Here is a 21,286-nt window from a genome sequence, read left to right on the forward strand (position 1 = left end):
TCGTTATTTGGCTGTGAAAGTTGTAAGAGGAAGCGCAAGAGAGAGAGAGAGTTGCAGAGAAGTTCGTAGCCATGGCTTCGTCCCTGTTTCAATCCTTCTTAAATCCATCGAAGAACTGGTTCGCTGCTCAGCATATGAAAGCCCTCTCCAAACGCCTCAGGAAATACGGTTAGGGTTTCTTCTTCTTCCGGTTAATGTTCCTTATTATGTCTTCTGGATTTGATTGAGTTGATTTCTTTATGCATTATAGGGCTTCGATATGATGACCTCTACGATCCGATGTACGATTTGGACATAAAGGAAGCACTGGCTCGCCTTCCTCGTGAGATCGTTGACGCAAGGATTCAGCGTCTCAAGCGCGCCATGGATCTTTCCATGAAACACGAGTACCTTCCCGAAGATTTACAGGTTCTTTTTTTTTTCCTTTTGTGCTAATTTTCTCTTTCCTCACTTTGTTCTTGATATTCTATTGTTTGTATTTTGATTTCCTTTTCTGTAATCTTTCATTTAGACCGTTCTGCAGAATCCCTTTTGTTCATTGTTCCACTGGACTTTTTACTGGCATCGTTGCAAGTTGAGAATCAGAAAATTGGGGGAAGGGTGGGGCATGGATGCAGTATACTCATTATTGTAACCGTAAATTCTAGGTGTATACTTGTAGACGTGATATGAACGAATTGGGAATTTATATGCTTTCACAGGTTAATAGCTGTAGAGCAGTTATTATCTATCGTTCTTATAAATGTCACTAGCATTGAGTTTTTTCTTCCTGTCATGCTTATGTATCAAGCCTATGCTTTGCATCTCGCTTGCTAATGTAGGAACAAGGCATCCGTATGTTGCAGTGCATCATACAAATCTATATATATATATATATATATATCACAATACTAAATATAACTATATAATACATCCACTAAAATGAGAAAATATGTATCTGATTGTTAATGCATTTCATACACCCGATGCTCTGAACATGCTAATCAAAGGCATCCCTTCATGTATGTACAGGTAACTTCATATAACACTAAATATAGGTAAAATCTGGAACCGATTTATTTGAAATGCAATTCTATATTCAGATGTGGTTTTGTCTTAGTGATTCCTGTGATGAAATCAACTTAATTGGCTTAAGGTGTAATGATGCAGGTTAGTTAATATTAGATTTTGAGCATTCTAGGAGGTTCCAAATGCAATAAAGTCACAGAGTGAATCTCTAGCAGCATGTTTGTCTATTTTTTATTGCTCATTTTATTTCCTGCTGTACTAAAAGAAACCAAAAAAAAAAGAAATTGAGCAAATATTCTTAATTAGATACAATTACTTAGTATGTGTTATTAATTGCTAGTATGTGTTCTCTTATGCAATAAGATTTTCTACATTATTGCAGGCAATGCAGACACCGTTTAGGAGCTATCTTCAGGACATGTTAACTCTAGTAAGTGGTCCTAACTAAATGCATTAACTTTTTTTTTTGAGCTAAAAGGTAACAAATTTCATTAAAAGAGGAAGTGTATATGAGAGAATGTACAATGGAAGCACTAAAACACACTTAAACACTACATAGGCTTAACTCTATCCTCTATCGCTATATAAGAAATCCCTATGAGATCCTGCTTTGGCCAGGCTGTCTGCTACAGAACTTAACTGTCAGCTAAATGCGTTAACTTTTGAATGGTTGCATTTTACCTTTGAGGTGTATGCGTTATTAATTGTTATATTTGTTATGTGATTTATCATATTTGGTTGTGGAGGTATCCTTCTAACATTTGTAATGTTATGCCATGTTCCTTTCCTTGATAAAAATAATATAACTTGTTATGTTATTTGTGGAAGTTTCTAGTCAAACATTTACCAACTTATGATTGATGGAGATCAAGGTGGGTAAGGTTCATCTTTTTTGCATTTGAGTGTGAGACCATGTTATGTTTCTCATTTATTTTATTTTTGTTTATTCATTGTCTGAGAACATGTTATGTTTATTCTTTAGAGGAAAATATGTTTCCTTCGTTCACAGAGATGTAATGGGAGTAGATAAAGTGGTAAACTCTACTTTGTTTCAGGTTTCCTTTTACTTGAGGATATCTGTGCATGTTCTAAATTCAATAGGGATTTCTTTCCCCTATAGTATTCATTACATATGTTCTTTCTTACTTTTCAAAAGAAGGAAAACTCTGAGTAGGTTTCAGTCATGGCTTGGAATCATTTTCTTGGGGGGTAACTTCTCCTTCAAATAGGGGTGATCACCACTACCTTCAAGTGCTTGTTCTAATTCTTTTCTTTTATTTAACCAATATATTTTTCACAATTTTGTTGGGCCCAGTGATTTAAAAGGCGTGCCTCAAGTGCGCCTAGGCACACAGGCGAGGCGCATTTTAGGGTAGGCGACGCAGCACTTTCAAAAGGGGTGCACCTAGGCGTGTGCTTGATGTGCCTTTCACCTTGGCCTAACGGCTAGGCTGGGGGCGAACCGGAGCTCCGAGAACCCCCAGGCGAGGCGCATTTTAGGGTAGGCGACGCAGCACTTTCAAAAGGGGTGCACCTAGGCGTGTGCTTGATGTGCCTTGCACCTTGGCCCAATGGTATTCATTCATTCATCTTAGTAAAATATCTTCTTAAAAGGCAATTAAAATTGTAAAATCATTATTTTTTGTGTGAGAATTAAGAATTTAAGGCCCTAACATGGACTTGTAGAATAAAAAATGTAATATGTTTTACATCACATTAGCTACTTGAAGTATTGCAATTGAGGAAAAAAAGTGATTGTGGGCTTTACATGCTTGGAAATGTTTTATATGTTTGATTTTATTTTTAAATTTTCATTTGAATATGCTTTACATGTTAAGTTTATGTATTTTAATTTTAGATAATAGGTTTTTTTAAACCATTAATTTTAACATTTAAGTTTATATTTCTTATTAATATTATGTTTAATGTTTTTATTTTTTGCATTTTTTGAATATTTCTGACATTTTTTATTTTTAGCAATTTTTTTGTATTTTTGCACCTTGCTTCAAAAAGGTGTGCGCCTCTCACCTTGGGCACAAATTGAAGAACTGGTTGGGCCAAGAAGATTGTGATGAGTTCGGTAAACTATTACTAACAAGATTAGCTAACCATTGAAGAACTGCTTGCTTCTTAGTGTCTCAAAGGACCACCGCTTTATTCTATGAAGGTTTTGGGATCTATTAATAATTCCAGCATTCTACTGATCTTTCGCTGATAAAAAAAAAAAACATTCTACTGATCTTTCTGTGTTGAAATCTTTTTTTTTTCTGTTTTTTTTTGGAAAAATGTAATGTATAAGAGTATATTTAAAAGTACTTATAAAAAAGATAATATTTGAAAAGTGTGAAAACCCTTGTACACAAAGGGCTGTACAATGGGTCTGTATAAAGTGTATACTCTGTATACATATGATTATATGAATAAAATATCCCAACCCAAAAAAAAAAAACTGCTATACGGTAGCACTTTAAATGGCCTGTGGTAACCAGCCATGAACAAAAAGTGCTTTCGACTCTGCTATGCTTTATCTTTTTATGAAAGTTCATATGGCACCAGAAAAGATCCTATTTATTCCCATACGACTGCCGTTCATATGTGGATTTTCATATGGCAAGAGAGCTATTTTCTTTGGCAGTAGTCATAACTACTTTATCTTTTCGAAAAAAAGCCACCAATTTGTCATTGCATCAACTAAGGAAGCCAAAATTCATACTTGACTGCATTGGTAGCACTGCTCACTCTAAAAGGGTTATGCAGGTTAGCTTCTTTCTAGCTGTTCACTGTCCACTTCTTGAGATTGTCTCTTCCCTTTTCTGCTTGATAGTGGGTATGGTTTGTAGTTTGTTTCGCCAGTGATTGGAACTACAATTCCAAGGGTGGTTGATTCAAAAAAGAGGGTATGAGTTTCTCATGATCATGCCCATGATTAGTGACTGACATCTTTCTTCTTTTTCCTAGTTTCTATTCAATTTATCCAATTGTAAAGTCCTTGTTTGTTTCTCTGAATTCATATTAATTTGTGAGCATCTCAGGTCTGGAAGGATATGATTGCCCACACAAACAGTGAAGGAGAATTTTCTTCTCCTGCAGTGTTTAAACAAATGCACGATAAATAACTTCACTCCAAATTTACACCTTGAAAAAATAAAAAATTCATACTTTTGTCACTTTTATTTGTTCACTTTCTTTCCTAGTTTTTAGCTCTACATGTGAATTACATGGTATTCCTGTTTGGTTTGTCTGGAGGTTGAATGTGCACCTTCTAATTAGATGCTCTCAATTACCTGCACTGAATATTTGAGAATGGATTGTGGTCACTTTATTCCTTTTTCCATTCAATACAGATATCATCCTTTCAAACAGGTTGATCTCTGCAGGGTAAACCTAAACTATCAGCACAAAATCTGTAAAACAGCTATTGCAATGTCTCTTTTGTGTTGAGGTGACAATAAGCTCCAATTGTGATCAATGTTGGGTTATATTTTTATGCAGGTAAAGAAGGAAAGAGCAGAGAGGGAGGCATTGGGAGCATTACCTCTTTATCAACGCACCATTCCCTGATTATATTGTTGCACCAGTCCTGGATCTTGTTCATCATGTTTTCTGATAGATTCTTTAGTGGTGGACCGTGATAACTGAGACGTTTGGTATCTATTCGTCTCAGAAAATGGTATCGTATTTTGTTGACGAATTTCTTTTGGCATCGTTGGGTATGGTTCGATCATCATTTTTGCCATATCTAAGCAAGTGGTTTACTTGCTAACAAGTAATAATCCCTATCCAAAACTGGATGAATTTCTGTTGTTGAACTAACTTGAGTAGTATTTATTGCACATTGCACTGATTTGGAAAATGAAGGGTAGTTGTGTGGACTTATTCATTTGGCCAGCCGTTTTATGCTTGATCACTGTATTTGCCATCCCCATTTGGCATGACTGCATGAGAGAGTTTTAACTTTCGGATTCAATAATTTGAGCTAAATTATGGTTGTAATTAGAGATTTGGCGTGATATCATCCTTATTTCTCTCTATGAGGATGATATATTTGGAGAAATAAAAACGATATTTCTGAAGAAAGAGTTGGGACTATATCATTAAGCATTTATTGGTGTTTAGGAAATAAGAGTTTATTTTTTAAGCCCAAATTTTCAGCTTTTCTCAAGTGTTTACACAATAAACACCTTTTCCATTTTACTGTTGATCATCTCTTACCTTGAGATGAAAAACAGAGTAGTGGCAAGAACCTCTCTCCTTTAGGTCTTTCTCTATTCCCTCACATTGCTCACCCTTTCCTCTCCCTCCTCTTCCCTTCCACTTTCCTCTCCATCAATTGGTTCTCCGTTCATCTTCCCTATCTACAAGAGTTGCATCAGGTTGCTGTTCTCACATGAAGACAAGCATCCCAAGATCGGGAGAGACTGGAATCTCCCGTCACAGAAAACGAGTTCAGGTCCATATATGCAATACAGGTGAAATGGTCAAAGACAAGCATCCCAACTCTGTGAAAGCCCAATCCCATGTTACGATTGTCCCGTTCTTTTTTTTTTTTCCCTAATTGTGGGCTCTAGCAAGAATTTTGTTCGACATTTTTAAGAAATTGGTCATTACCTGGTTTTAATAATTAATGCTTTTCTAATTGGAATATTACAGTGAGGCGTCGCTGTTTAATCATTTACTTTTGTTCTCCATATTGAGACTCAAATTTGCTTTGAATGAAATGGTCAAAGGGTCTTAAACCAGATAGTAATCCACTTCTTGCAGCTGTTCTATTAATCCACTCAAATATAATTGTTTTTCCTGAAAGTTAAATGTCCTATTTCAGAGGGCAGGGCAGAGAGAGAGAGAGAGCCCACCAATCACCCACATAAGTTTGAAAAACTGAAGGTATATTTTGAAAATTTGAAAGAAAATAAAGGACAAAAGAGTCAGAAATGCTTATTGGAGAAAAAGACCATCAAACAGCCAATATAAAATAAGTATTTATTCTTTAAAATAAGCATTTAAAATGAGTGCCAAATACAAATAAGTGTTTCTTCAAATAAGCAATTGTTTTTGAGCACTTATTTTTAACATAAACACTCCTAAGCATGGCCATAATTTGGAAGAAGTTTTGTTGAAGAGTTTGGATTTCCTACCCACACCTACACATCACAGCTACACATGGGGAACATCTTATCCTCTTACATGTGGATGTTCTCAATGCATGGAGGTAGTGTTTTGTGGATAGGCGTGAGTAAAATTCTAGTGGGCAGGAGATACAGAGTCAAAATACTATAGGTCTGTCCCCGTGAGGCATCTGGATCTGCTACCTACAAACAACACTAGACGTTACGCTAGACATACCACAATTTTCTGTTATCAGTTCCTAACATATGAAGATTTTCAAAGATGTCCATATTCTACTGAGAAGAGATAGCAGATCCGGACTTGTTTTGTATGTACCTGCAAAGAAAAGCAGCCTAAGTCAGAATTGTAGAGTTGTTCACCTCTTCCTTCAATCTCTATTTTATTGGGTTCTACTTCTACATTGCAACTGGCGGCTTCTTTTTTTCTTTTTTCTTTTTATTTTTGGATATATACAGGAAGTATCTCAAGAAAAAAACCCAGGAAAAATGTAGTTTAGTTCTTAAGAAGAATAGGTGGACGACACATTCGCAAAACTTTTTCATTCGCGATACAGTCAACAGCTCGGTCTCCATCCCTGCGAATATGAATATAGAGGGATTACTTTGGCTGTTGGGCTTGGGCCTTTCAACCGAATCCATTCAAATTTTGGTAAAAGCTCAATCTGACCCGCCCAAGTCATGAGAATGGATTAGCTCAATTTGAAAATTGCATTTCTGGTAGTTTTAAAGCATTTGACAAAACAGCGAAAGAAATAGAAAAATGATAGCAAAGAAAACGTGCGATTTGGACTTAGGACCTGATGTAACCGTTTTTGGTCACGTACCATTTTTTGGGATGTGTAAAATTTTTTGGCTAAGTACCTCGTGTTTGACCTGGTGGTGACGTGCCTTGATGATGAGCTACTTGGTGGCAAACTTCCCGGGGGAGAACTGCCTGGTGGCAAACTGCTTGGTGATGCTTCCTGGTGGCGAACTGCCTAATGGCGAACTGCCTGGGGGCAAACTGCCCGGTGGCGAACTGCTCGATGGCGAACTGCCTGGTGGCGAACTGCCTGATGGCGAACTGCCTGGTGACGAACTGCCTGATGGCGAACTGCCTGGTGGCGAACTGCCCGGCAGTGCTCCCTGGTGGCGAACTGCCTGATGGTGAACTGCCTGGTGACGAACTGCCTGATGACGAACTGCCTGGTGGCGAACTGCCTGATGGCGAACTGCCTGGTGGCGAACTACCTGGTAGTGTTCCCTAATGGCGAACTCGTCACTTGACTTGCTCCTAGGCGGTCTGCAACTCAGAGGATGGTGGAGCTCCCTGGTGCAGCGCTACCCGACTACCCCCTGCGTGAGGTGATTTTCTCTCCTTTGTAGACAGCGGGAGCTGAGGGACCTGCGGGAACTGAATCAGAGGACCCGGGGGTATTTTCCCGGCGGGGACTCTCCGATGCCTAAGTTAGCATTCTGATTACAGAGGGCTTGGAGAGAAATGAGAGAGCTAGAGAGCGGGGGTTACCATACTCTTTTTTCCCCTCCTTGGCTTTGGGGGTCGGAGTCCTTATATAGTGGTGCCCTCGCGGGTTAGGTGGGTAAAAAGCCTTCAAATGGTAAGACGTCATATCCCGTCAGAACCGGGGTACGGTGATGAACTCCTCGAGGTTGTCAGGTCGGCGCCTGTCAGTCGACGGGTCGGTGTCCGGGCCAGGTTGCCAGGCCGGCGCCTGTGTCTGTCGGCGGGTCGGTGTCCGAGCCAGGTTGCCAGGTCGGCGCCTGTGTCAGTCGGCGGGTCGGTGTCCGGGCCAGGTTGCCAGGTTGGCGCCTGTGTCAGGGTCAGGTCATCAGGTCGACGCCTGTGTCCGGGTCATGTTGTCAGGTCGGCGCCTATGTCCGGGCCAGATCGCCAGGTCGGCGCCTGTGTCAGTCGGCGGGTCGGTGTCCGGGCCAGGTTGCCAGGTCGGCGCCTGTGTCTGGGTCAGGTCATCAGGTCGGCACCTGTGTCCGGGCCAAATCGCCAGGTCGGCGCCTGTGTCAGTCGGCGGGTCGGTGTCCGGGCCAGGTTGCCAGGTCAGCGCCTGTGTCCGGGTCAAGTCATTAGGTCAGCGACTGTGTCCGGGTCTTGTTGTCAGGTCGGCGCCTGTGTCCGGGCCAGATCGCCAGGTCGGCGCCTGCGTCCAGGCCAGATTGCCAGGTCGGCGCATGTGGCAGGCTCATCCGGCCAGGAAGCGCAGTTCGCGCAGTTCACGCATGCCGCGCAGGTCGTGCGCAGGCCGTGCCAGGTCGCGCGCAGGCCGCGCCAGGTCGCGCCAGGCCAGCCAGACCGATGCCCGGGGGGGACCAACTTGGTAAGTTGTTGCCTGGGGGCTTGCCTAGTTGTCACGAGGTACCACGTGTCGCAACTTCACTGGAGGGCCAAATCTGCCCTCATCAGGACCCAACTAATATAATATCTCCTTCAAGGTTTCCAGGCTTCCACAGCTCCACCCCGGTTTATTTCAGTTTGGATTCTTCATGAGTTTAATTTAATCAATGATCCTAAAAAAAAATATTTAATCATGGTAATGCACTTCACACTCTATTATTTCCTTAAAAGACAAAATCCGGCATAATCGGGTATGGATCAAATATAAATTTTCCAAACCGGACCCCATCAAATGATCAGAACTATTCGGATACGTGCGAACACGGACAAATTACCATGAATAACACAAAACTCTAAACTTTATAAAAATGAAAAAAACGGTGGATTTGACCTTGAATCCGATTCTTAATAGGTCTTGAAATACGTAGATCTGAATTATCCAACTATCTTCGGGTCCAAAATTTATGATCAAATCATATATAACCGGAGCCGCGTAGATTGTACACCCAAGCAATCGGATACCCGTTTACATCGGTTACAGGCCAACCTGACGACAGGAATCCGCAATAGACGGTGAAGGAACGGTTCCAAAATTGTAAAACCACGTCGGATGCGCTCTGTTCATTGTTCAAACCGCTGTTTCAACGGTCTTATCCGTTTCTCCCTTCCCTCGTCTTTAAATTTGTAATAAACTCTTCCCCCCTTCCTTTGCCGTAACTCATTCTCTCTCTCTCTCTGATGGCTACCACTTTCCTGTCTTTTCAACCTGCCGGAATCCAAGCATGCGCTTCCTCCGGTCGCCGTAAACCCGATTCATGTAGTCGGAAAGCATCCTCTTCCAATTCGTTGACCCCATTCTTCGTCTGCTCCTCTCATCCCGACCATGCTGAAGATAACAGTAGCAACAACGACAGCTCCGACGCCTCTACCAAGAAAACGAACGAATCTGAAACTCATTACAAAGCGGCGAAAGCCAGATCTCGATTCCCACCGGGTTGCTTCACGGAAGAGAAGGCGAGGCAGCTTCGGATGAAGACGATGAAGAATGCAAACTTCCACGACATCATGTACCATTCGGCGATTGCGTCCCGACTCGCTTCGGATCCCCCGAATCGCGCCAATGAGGAAGGATCCCCGGACTCCAACGAGGGTTAAGGATTATTTATTTCCCTGTCCCTCTAAAACTGTGACTATACTTGACGAAGTTCGAAATGAATATCCGTTAGTTTTGTGGCTGTGTATGGTTTGATAGAAAATAATCTGAAATTCCTTAACAAATTTTCCTCTTATTTTCTATGAAACCAAACATAGCCTTAGTTTTTTACCTGTTTTTCTGTTCTTGGCTTCCTTTTTTTTTCAAAATCAAATGGAAAGATGATGCTGGATTTTGTACAAATTAAACTAAAGATTCAATCATTACGATGTATATAATATGATTTTCTAAAACAAAGTTGTATATAATATGATATTGATACATGGAATTATTATGGGTTTGATGAGAAAACTGCTCTTACTTGAGTCATTAATTAATTAATCAACTGTGGATTAATCTATGATTTTCCACACCAACCTCAGCCCGGCCCAAGTTGGTGGGAGGGCCAAGCCAGGCCCCTAATAATGGCACTGTTTGGCATCGATAATTGTTTTATGAGAAAATGATACCACATCGGTGTCATGTTAGAAAAAGTGATGCTTCAGAAAATGGCCTTTTATTTAGTATCCTTTTTTTAAAAAAAAAAAAAAAACATTGCTCCAGACTATATCTTGGAAATCAGAAAAATATGGTCTGAAAAAACATTAAATTTAATGTTTTCTTAGAAAACAGCCCATTGCTGCCGCAGTGCAATGGTGTGGCATTAATGTGTCATAGGGTGTTGGATAATGTAAACCAATGCTGAAAACAGTTATACAGCACTGATACCAAACAAAATCAAGTATTGTTTTCTCAAAAAGCAACCTATATAACAGCATCGATGTTAAACAAAAAAAGGAGCCATTTTCTGAGAAAACGACCCTCATGCATACAGTACTGTTTTCTCAAAAAACATTTCTGAAGCAATGGCATCAATGCCAAACACCTACAATAGGTGCTCAGCACAGTCCCAGCCTATAATCCTCCCTACTGGAGCTGTCATTTCGAAAATCAACATGAAGACAAATTTCTTGCCACCAAAATCATTTTCCAACGCCATTGTTTTAAAACTTGCATTGGCACCATAATACTTAAACAAGCAATCCCAAGCAGAACAAAGGAGATAAATTATTGTGGAAAAGAACTTTCCTCAGCAAAAACCTCAATCATCTGGTGGATTTTTCAAATGGATGCGCATCTACAAGACAAATATCCCTCACTCATAAATACAAGCTTTTCTCACAAGGTAATTGTTAGAAGTAGGTTTATGGACCAAAGAAAAGCAAAAGTGGAGGACCTCTGTCTTTTGTGTTCCTCGTGAAGAGAGACACTTAACCATCTCTTCTTCAAATGTGTCTCATTTGGCATTAATCTAAGCATCAAACGTTAGAAGCAAAATCTCTTTGGCATAATGCGTCTCTTTGTGATGTAAGAAATCATAAATTTTAGTTAATACTCTGTAATTTGGCGTTAGTGCCATTTTGGTTTCTGAATTTTAAAATATGATAATCCAGTATCCGAACTTTCAATATGTGTCAATTCAGTACCTACAGTTAATCAACCGTTAAGTGGCATTTGAAAAAAACACAAATGCCCTTTGAGTGCCATCTAATTTTTTTTATCAACCATCCAAACATTGATAAAAAATGAACAGCCTCAAATCTTGCCTCTTCTATTCAAAAATGTTGGGGTCACTAGAATGCCCACTGAGCCGTGGCCCAAACTTCAAAATTTCACAACGTATCGGATTGTATTAACCGATACGTATCGTTTTGGTACAAGTATGATACATGGAACACATAGAAATTATCTGTAGCGTTCTTTTTCGTATGTATAGGTCTGTATTAGACTATTTTGGGCCCTGTATCGAACTGTTTTGAGTTTGTATCGGCCAATATGGTTTCGAAAATACAGCCTGATACAAGCCCCCTTCTCTCTCATTAATTTCATTAAATTATATTTAGGGCCGAATTACCTCTTATTAATTTTATATTTACTCCTATATTTAAGTGCAATTTCACTCTCATTAATTAGTTAATTACTCTTATAATTAATGCATAATTTTAATTTTGAATTTCAATTTTAGCACCTAATAGGAATTCTCTTCTCATTTGTTTCATTAATTAATAACCCTCTTTCTCATTAAATTCGTTTTGTTAGTATAAAACTAAAAACTTAGCAATAACAAGATTCAAGCACTAGCCATTAGGCTTTAACAATTAGAGGTTCACCACTAAGCCACGCCCATTTGCTTGCAATAGGTTTATGAATTTTTATTGTTAAGTAAATTTTCTCTTGTTCTTAGTGTATGCTTATTAATAAATGTTAGAATTAATTATTAAAATTTATGTATTAATAAATATTAAGATAAACCGTATTGATTATTTTAAAACTAATGTATATCAATATACATTTTAGTTTTTTTTTTTTGTTTTTTCACGTTTTAGTTATTCCATCATTTATCAATAATTATTAACTGTCCCGGTATCTCAAATTTTATATAGACCATTAAATTAAAGTTTTTTACTTTTAAATAACTTATTTACAATCACATAAAACTTGTAACTATCGTTATTAATATATTTTTTAGGATTTGAGTTTTTAGCATATTTATGCATATCTTGATTTTTCGTCCGTATCCATATGTATACAAAGTGTATCCCGATACATCTCTTAAAATTATCTTTCCAATACACCTTACGTTTCCGATACTTTAAACCTTGATATGACCCCAACTTTTTTGAATAGAAGAGACAGATTTAGGACTATTCATTTTTTGTCAACGTTTGGATGATTGATAAAGAAAATTAGATGATAATCGAAGGACATTTGTGTTTTTTCGAGTGCCACTTAACAACTGATTAACGGTAAGTACTAAATTGACACATTTTGAAAATTTGGATAATAAACTGTCATGTTTTAAAGTTCAGGGACCAAAGTGGCACTAGACCCAGATAAATGGTACCATTGTCCAAAAACCAAATGATATCCTTATTTTTAGCTCCAAGGAGTAGGTTATAACAACTGGAATTTAATGCAGATGCCACATTCATTCAAGACAACCTGGCACGTTTATATGTTGATGGACTTTATGATCCAGAAACTCAAAGAGCAGGAGTGAGTTATATTTATTTAATGCTCAAAATCTCTGCCTTTCAGCTGCGAGCAAGGTCTGAAATATTACCAACAGTTAGCTATGGAACCATGGGCAATGAACACAGGTTTACAAGCAGTTGTTGAGTGCGGTATTAAAAGATTAATCATATTTTCTGATGCAAAAGAGGAGGTTTTGAAACTTCAAGACAGGAAAGCAGAATGATAATGGTCTCAACCAGGCTTCATAGACAATATTTTGCATCTTTTCACATGTTTCCACTCTGTAAGCATCACACATATACCCAGAACCAACAATCATATGGCCCCCATTTGATTAAAAGGACTTCTTTGTATCTTCTGCTAATTCCCTCCAGCAATAAAGTTTTGTTTTGCTCTAAATTAAAAAACATCTTACAACAATCCAACCCCATTTATTGATTCTAGCCCAAACAGGAGACAACTTTTGGACAACAGTATACCCAAAGACCTTAATTTCAATTTCTTTCTTGTAAGAGGGGAACTTTGTCTCTCAGTTGTGACAGTTTGTTGTTAATAAAGGGATCGCCATTAATGGCAACAGCTTGTGAATGGTTGTTAACGCCACTCCGTAATAACTTTGTAAACCAGGCTGTGAAAACCCCAGATCAGTGAGTTTAAACCTTCACACTGAGCATAGGATAATCGATCAAGTGTGGGATTCTAAATCTAAATTTAAGTGTGCATGAAGGTGAGGTGTAATAATATAACTGTTAACAGAAGTAGGCAGTAACAGAAACAGGCAATAACAGTACGCAATAGTGGTAAGCAACAGTCTCAACTCTCAAATGAACTCTCAAGTCGACCTTCTCTAATTCTTTCTTGTAATAAGGGAAAAAAAATTATCGATCACCCTTTTCCAATGCCCGCCGTGGGTTCTGTTTGAGGGTACAAAATAGTATCAGATATGCACTGGTTTCCCATTCTGCAGTAGTAACAGACTGAACTACTTTCCCAGACTTTCAGGGGGATGGCTGCATATGCATTTTAATACTTCACCAATAAAGAGAGCTTGTATGAATTGGTCAAAGTAGATTTTGGTCTTTTTTTTTCTTTTTATTTGGAAAATGTAATACAAAACACAGCTTAATTCTCATAAAGGAATGAAAAGAATGCTTATCCAAGTCTGTCACAAGCAATTCTTGAACATTTATCTCTTCAAACAAAAACCAAAACCAATAAGCTTTGAAACAATGCGTCTCTCAACCTCTGCAATTTCACTTGCTCTCAATATCGTACAAGTCAGTTCTGGAATAATTTAAGGAAATGCTTATCTGGATAGAAAGAGAAGAATATTTACAAACCTCCAGTGAACCAGAAGAATTCATCAAAAATACTTTGTAGTGTAAATTCCAATCTCAGAGATAAACTCCTATGATATACAAATTTACCATTTTATTCAAATTGAAACTATGGAAAAATTAGTCTGGCTTGAGCTTAGTTTTTAGTGTTGCAAGGACTCTCCCAAATGAAATACCTGTGTCGGACATGTCTGTCCAGACACTCCATGGATCTTAAGAGACATTTCTTATATAACATGTTCCCTTCTCTCATTGCATAATTGGCATAAATTACAACTAACATTCCATAAAAATATTATTAAGTCATCATCATCATTCATGCCTTATCCCAACCATATGAGGTTGGCTACATGAATCCTGTTTTTCCAATCTGTTCTATTTAAAAACATACCCACTGTTAAATTATTAGTGCTTAAATCCATTTGTACTACTTCTACCCATGTCCTTTTTGATCTACCCCTAGCTCTTCTAGCCCCTACAACTTGTAACAAATCACTTATTCTAACTGTTTCTGTTGGTGGTCTTCTAAGCATGTGACCAAACCATCTTAGGTTCTTACAGATGATTTCACTTGTAATCCTATCCTTCCTAGTTTTTCCACTCATCCATCTTAGCATTTACATTTCTGCCAACACTCTTCTCCATGCAACATAAGCTGGCCTTACAACTGTTTTATAGAATTTTCCTTTTAATCTAAGTGCCATCCGCCTATCACATAAAAGTTCAGATGCACTCCTCCATTTTGCCCATCCTGCTCTAATTCTATGGGTAATATAATGTTAAGTAATGAAGATAAACTTTTATTTTTTGATCAGGTAAGGAAGATAAACTACTTTTATTTAAAAAAAAAAAGGTGAACTACTTTAACAGTTTATACTTTTCTATAGATGTGTCTGCAAGTCCTTGTCTATTCATCTTGGGGAGTCAGACACCTAGATATGCATGAGATTTTCATTCCTGTGTCCCTGTCCATGTGTCACTGGTTACAAAAGTAAACAATTAAGGGAAAGGAAACCAGCTAAATTTCAAATACCATCAGAGCAGATTTCTACCAATTGATTGATGAATAGAGATGAAGTTAGCCACAGACCCCACCCAACAGAAAAAGTAAAAAACAGAGAGGGGATTACACATCCTACCATTCAATGGCTCCATGATATTCTTTCATGCTTCATAACACTGGGAATCTCAAATTGCAAGACTTGAAGTGGTTTAGGAACTTCGAGATTGAAGTGTAAAAAAAAAAAAAGATGGAAGTTGGACTTCAAGGCAGGGCAGGTTGCAACAGAAGGGTAGCAATGAATAATGACTTACCAATCTCAACCTAATATCCTTTTCGGGCCACAATTTTTCACTTCAATCTGACACCAAGACTCTAATTCTAGTTTTAAAAAGTTCTCACATTTTATAAACATACCAAAGATATCAATGGAATCTTGAGAACCATCCATGAGATGATCCTAAAGTCTAAATTGAAAAGTGACCAAAAGCCGCAGATGACCACCTAGAGCTCCATTAAGCACATCCAATACTTGCTTAAAATAAGAGCATGTTCAAAAAGATTGCAATGCCTAATTCTGCAAGAAGCGGAATCTGAAGCTACAAATCTAAATTTTGATGACTTGCATTCCACAATGGAAATGACGCAAAAAGTTGAATCCAGAGACTCATAGAATTGCCCCTTCAATTCCACCAACAATTCTAATTCTGCCTGATCTAAATACAGACAAGGGACTCGATGGAAGGGATATTAGAATCCAAAAATGATCAGAAATATTTCATACAAAAATCTTCTTCTGCTAACTCCACTAAAGAGACTCTAAACCTTTAATAGTCTCTATGTTCACATTGATTCTCAATACAAACTAATCCATACAAGAGAGAGAAAGAGAGAGAGAGAGTCGCATTCCTCTCAGTAGGCCTAAATACCACTTGAATAAAACGGGCACTAGAATGACCATTACAACTAGACACCCCATTTCAAGTTCTTTATAGTTCACTGACAAGATTAAAAATTTGTTGCAATAGTCCCTTGTTAATGCGTCATAAACTCTGATGTGGGCGCCGGCAGCAGCAGCAGTAATTTAGTGTTCTCAGCAGCAGCAATTTAGTATTCTCATCCTATCTTATCTGCTTTCAGTAGCAGGGATTAGTAGGAGTCTTATCTATTCAGTGTTCTTATCTTATCAGTTCAGTAGTATGGATTAGTAGGGAGTCTTATCTTATCTTATCAGTTCAGTAGGATAGATTAAGGAAGTCTTATCTTATCTTATCAGTTCAGTCTTATCTTATCAGTTTAATAGGATAGAGTAGTAGATTAGCAAGGAGTCTTCCTAAAAGTAGGATTCTACCTCTTGTAATCTCCTATTTAAGGAGCTGATATTATTCAATAAAGGTATCGAAAATTTCAGTCAAGAAGAGAGCAAAAAGAGAGTTGGTGATCTCTTGAACAAATCACCTTTAGGGCGGCAAGATAGGTTCTTCAAGAAAAGGGAGGAACAAGGGAAAACAAGAGGTTTTCCCCATGGACCGACCCGTGACGAGATCCTATTCCCGAGCCCATAACAATTTGGTATCAGAGCAAGGCACCATGGGTGACCTTGAGTAGTTGAAGACTAGGGTTCAGGATCTGGAGCTCAAGATTGAATTGATAAGATAAGAACACTGAATAGATAAGACTCCTACTAATCCCTGCTACTGAAAGCAGATAAGATAGGATGAGAACACTAAATTGCTACTGCTGAGAACACTAAATTACTGCTACTGCTGCCGGCGCCCACATAATTACTCCCCTCCTGGACTACGAGCTTGTCCTCAAGCTCGAATTCAGGATGGGTGTCTTGAAACACAGTCAAAGGAATCCCGGATAGGTGGAATGATTTTGCCCTCCTGGATCGGGTTCCAATGAAGAGGGTTCATCCTCAGACTGTTGTAGTGAGATACCAAGATTTGACCATGCATAGCTGCATTCTTTTCCGCGGCCAACTGCAGCCTTAAGGTACTTCTGAGATGCCTTGAACTGTAGAGTACAAAGATTGTGAAGGCCAAGCTGGTGCCACTGAACCGCATCATCTGGATCCTCTTCTATTGCCTGCTTTAGTGTGTACAGAGCTCGCTCTTCCACTTCCGTCAAATCATTATGTCCAGTTCCAATTATTGCTGCAATTTCATGTTGAGCCTTGTGAACCATGGCTAGTCCTGCCCATGCTATCCAAAGCTCAATTGTTGCAGAGTCACCTTCTCTGAGTATTGAAGCCATTTCATTCGCAGCCCATGAAAGTTGTTCAGTGGGATCTTGAGACCTTTCTGCATCCTTGATACGATGAAGCGCAACAGCATTTCGAGTTGACATGCAATTAGGCTCCAGTTTTGCTGCCTTCTCCAGGCACTTTCCAACACTTCTATGATCACCAGCCAAATAGTATGCATTAGCAAGATTCACCCAAATATGTGCAGCCCTAGGATCTGATCTGACTGCAGCTAACAAACAATCTTTTGCAACATTTGCAGCCGCAACATGAGGCATACAAGCTCCTTCACCAGCACTTGCCCCAGCACCAACAACAACTTGAAGATATGCAATCCCAAGATTCTGCAACACCTCGACGACACCGGATTCCTGCTTAATCGGGACATTCTGGATGTTGCTAACCTGCGCTAGGGGCAACGACCTGCTGCTCGCCCAACGATTCTGCCACGTCTGGTCGGCGGCCGGTTGTGGTTGCAGCCCCTTCCGGGTTCCTTTCCTTGCTGGAAAAGTACAACTCCATCAAGCGCCTTAATTCTCGGACGTCGTCCTTGATCTTGCACACCTCCGTGCTGTTTTCCACGATCTTGAGCTCCAGATCCTGAACCCTAGTCTTCAACTGCTCAAGGTCACCCATGACGCCTTGCTCTGATACCAAATTGTTATGGACCCGGGAATAGGATCTCGTCACGGGTCGGTCCACGGGGAAACCTCCTGTTGAAGAACCTATCTTGCCGCCCTAAAGGTGATTTGTTCAAGAGATCACCAACTCTCCTTTTGCTCTCTTCTTGACTGAAATTTTCGATACCTTTATTGAATAATATCAGCTCCTTAAATAGGAGATTACAAGAGGTAGAATCCTACTTTTAGGAAGACTCCTTGCTAATCTACTACTCTATCCTATTAAACTAATAAGATAAGACTGAACTGATAAGATAAGATAAGATTTCCTTAATCTATCCTACTGAACTGATAAGATAAGATAAGATAAGACTCCCTACTAATCCATACTACTGAACTGATAAGATAAGAACACTGAATAGATAAGACTCTTACTAATCCCTGCTACTGAAAGCAGATAAGATAGGATGAGAACACTAAATTGCTGCTGCTAAGAACACTAAATTACTGCTGCTGCTTCCGGTGCCCACATCAAACTCAACTGAAATCAACAAAACCTCATCTGAATTATATGGGGTTGGCATGGCCAAATAAATCCTGCTTCACCATTCCACTCCATCTATAAAATTTAAGTGCAACTTGGGATCCATTTGGGAAGAGTGTAAGTACAAATGTGTTCAGTTCAAATACAAATGCAGCCTGTGTATGACACGTACATATTTGTATTTGCACATTCTACTCTCTCAAAGAACCATTCAACCTAAAATCTTAAGCTATTAGGTGAGGTCCTTGAATAGGTTGATATTCTCTAACACGCCCCTTCACACGAAAGCTCATTGGGCTTGAAGTGTGAACAAGTACAGGCTCGCCCATACCTTGTACTAAAACTTAATTAATTATAATGGGGGTAATGAGGATCGAACACTAGACCACTTGGTCAAAGTTGTTCTGATACCATCTCAAAGAACCATTCAATCTAAAAGCTTAAGCTATTAGGTGAGGTCCTTGAATAGGTTGATATTCTCTAACACACTCATCTGAAACGGAGCCTCAGTTGTTGCTCACATGGCTTCTATGGTCAACTTATACTGGCACCCTTCCAAACCAACCTCAATTCAGGCTTGATAGTGTCTAAAAAACAAGTTATGAGATAGATATTGGCCATTCATCACAAATGGGATCTCGTGGTTCACATAAACAGAACCAAACATTATTCCTCATGCATACACCTAAGGGCAATAAAAGACTGTGTTTGGTTCGAAAGAAAAGATAGAGAAAAGAAGTGAAACCCATATAAACCTTGTACAGATTTCCCTACCTCTTCTTTCAAACCAAACACAGCCTAAGGTTATTCTTTTTCTTCAGTTCTTCTTCTCTTTTTTTTTTTTTCTTTTTTTTTCCCTTTCTAACAACTCGGCAATTTCATACATCAATGAATCATTAAACAATCCAAATGATTACTACATAAAATTGATATAAATATGTTACAAATCAACAAAAATGCTACAAGATAAAATGTAAAACAATATAGGATGATTCAGATATTTGTGACTATAACAGACTACAGTAAACCACGACAGAGAATAAAAAAAGGATACACCAAATAAAATCCATGAAGAAAACCGCCTGCCAAGACAACGGTGAACAATCGATCCCTCAAAACTGGATTCCTCCGAAGCCCGAGTCTTACTGATAATATAAATGCACCAAAGTAATCCGAAACATCAACGAAAATCAGCGAAAAAAGAAAAAGAAATTGAATTAATTCTGAAAACAAATAACAGGCTGAAAATTTATTCCAAGAAAAAAAAAACTTATAAGAGCTAAACAAAACAAATAAAAAAGAAAAGTAAACTTACTGAGGGGAAGGACAGGGGCATATAAAAGAGGAACCAGAAACTTGAAAGGGGGACCTTTGTTTTGTTTTGTCACAGCAACCCCTCTTCAATCAAAAAGGATCATATTTAAGCGAAATTTACAGGGAAAAAATGCAACTTCTTATGGAAATCATAGGAATGAATATTAATGGTAGGCAAGCAAAACGATCAAAGGAATAAAACTCGAATAACTCACCCTTTGGAAAGATCGGCTGAGGATGCCATGGTAGTCTTTTAATCTCTCCAGTTTCCGACCTTCAATACAAGGTGAATGGGGATATAGCTTTTGATCGTGGTTCCAGAGTTGCACTGTGGAATATGCAATCTTTTGTGCACGTGGTTAAGATTTAAGATATTCTAGAAATTTAGAGCTCAGTCCACCTCATCGACTATTATTTTTTTTTTGAGTTTTATTTATAGAAAATTCTCGATTACTACTCGGTATTTTGTGCCTAGTGCCATTTTAGTCCTTAAACTTTAAAATACCATAATTCAATATATGAACTTTCAAAACTTGTACCTTGCTTAATCAGCTTTTAATCGGCCTTTAAATGTCTTTTAAAATGACATAAATGTCCTTCAAGTGTCATCTAACTTTCTTTATCAAGCATCCAAACATTGACAAAAAAATTAACAATCAAAAATCCTTGCTTCTTCTGTTCAATAAAGTTGAGGTCCAATGCCCACTAGAAGGGCATTGTATTTTTTATAACATTTGGGTAATTGATAAAGAAAATTATATGACATTAGAAGGGCATTTGTATTTTTTTCAAATGTCATTTAACGATTAATTAACAGCTGGTTAACGGTAAGTATTGAATTGACACGTTTTGAAAGTTCGAATAGTAAATTATCACATTTTAAAGTTCGAGAACCAAAGTGACACTAGGCCTAAAGTACATGGTACTAATCGGGAATTTTCCCTTTTATTTATCAATACATCCATCTATGATTCTTTACCCCCTTGAATTTGATTCATTCCTCGAACGATGTTTACCAAGAAAGTTCCAATTGTACAAATTACAAACTATAGTAAATTTAACGGGGGTGGATTGAACGATAAAAAACCCAAAATCCTTGGCATGGGTCCCAGATTCAGATCTTCTCCAAATATACTACGTCCCAACAAGCCATTGTAGCCATACATCGAGATCGGATTCGGTCCTCACAAGGTTGTCTTCACATTGTGCTCACATTCTTTTGCAGTTGTGCATCGGGAACATCTCTGTATTTGTATGTTTTTATTTATGTGAGATATTGTCCAATTAAGGGTGAACATTTGGTTTCGGGAATATTTCTCTATTTGTATGTTTTTATTTATGGGAGATATTTTCAATTAGGGGTGAGCATTCGGTTTTTTCAGTTCAAAACTTAATCAAAAAAATCGAAATTTTAAAAACCGATTTAATTATATGGTAGACCGAACAGAAATATGTGAAAATCGAATAAACCAAACCAAAATTTTTTTGGTTATTTCAGATATTTCGGTTAA

The 21,286-nt window shown here is 38.5% G+C and overlaps 3 protein-coding genes across 3 annotated transcripts; 2 read left to right on the top strand and 1 right to left on the bottom strand.

Annotated features, from left to right (window-relative positions):
* LOC104592346 (cytochrome b-c1 complex subunit 7-2, mitochondrial-like) lies at positions 1–4,888 on the top strand. The gene is made up of 4 exons (XM_010251674.3): positions 1–168; positions 251–408; positions 1,391–1,438; positions 4,501–4,888. The coding sequence occupies exons 1-4, from the start codon at positions 72–74 to the stop codon at positions 4,567–4,569; spliced, it is 372 nt and encodes a 123-aa protein (XP_010249976.1). The 5' UTR covers positions 1–71; the 3' UTR covers positions 4,570–4,888.
* Positions 4,889–9,222: 4,334 nt separating this feature from the next.
* LOC104592347 (uncharacterized) lies at positions 9,223–9,639 on the top strand. Its single transcript, XM_010251675.3, has one exon. It carries the CDS (start codon positions 9,223–9,225, stop codon positions 9,637–9,639), a length of 417 nt encoding a protein of 138 aa, XP_010249977.1.
* A 4,126-nt stretch (positions 9,640–13,765) lies between these two features.
* LOC104592348 (SH3/FCH domain protein) lies at positions 13,766–20,141 on the bottom strand. Its single transcript, XM_010251676.3, has 4 exons — positions 19,991–20,141; positions 19,777–19,859; positions 19,516–19,606; positions 13,766–13,996 (listed from the first exon to the last, which is right to left on the bottom strand). The coding sequence occupies exons 1-4, from the start codon at positions 20,017–20,019 to the stop codon at positions 13,966–13,968; spliced, it is 234 nt and encodes a 77-aa protein (XP_010249978.1). The 5' UTR covers positions 20,020–20,141; the 3' UTR covers positions 13,766–13,965.
* Positions 20,142–21,286: the final 1,145 nt, after the last annotated feature.

The sequence above is a fragment of the Nelumbo nucifera genome, chromosome 8, assembly GCF_055504915.1.
Source record: "Nelumbo nucifera cultivar China Antique chromosome 8, China Antique-T2T, whole genome shotgun sequence".
Taxonomy (NCBI): domain Eukaryota; kingdom Viridiplantae; phylum Streptophyta; class Magnoliopsida; order Proteales; family Nelumbonaceae; genus Nelumbo; species Nelumbo nucifera.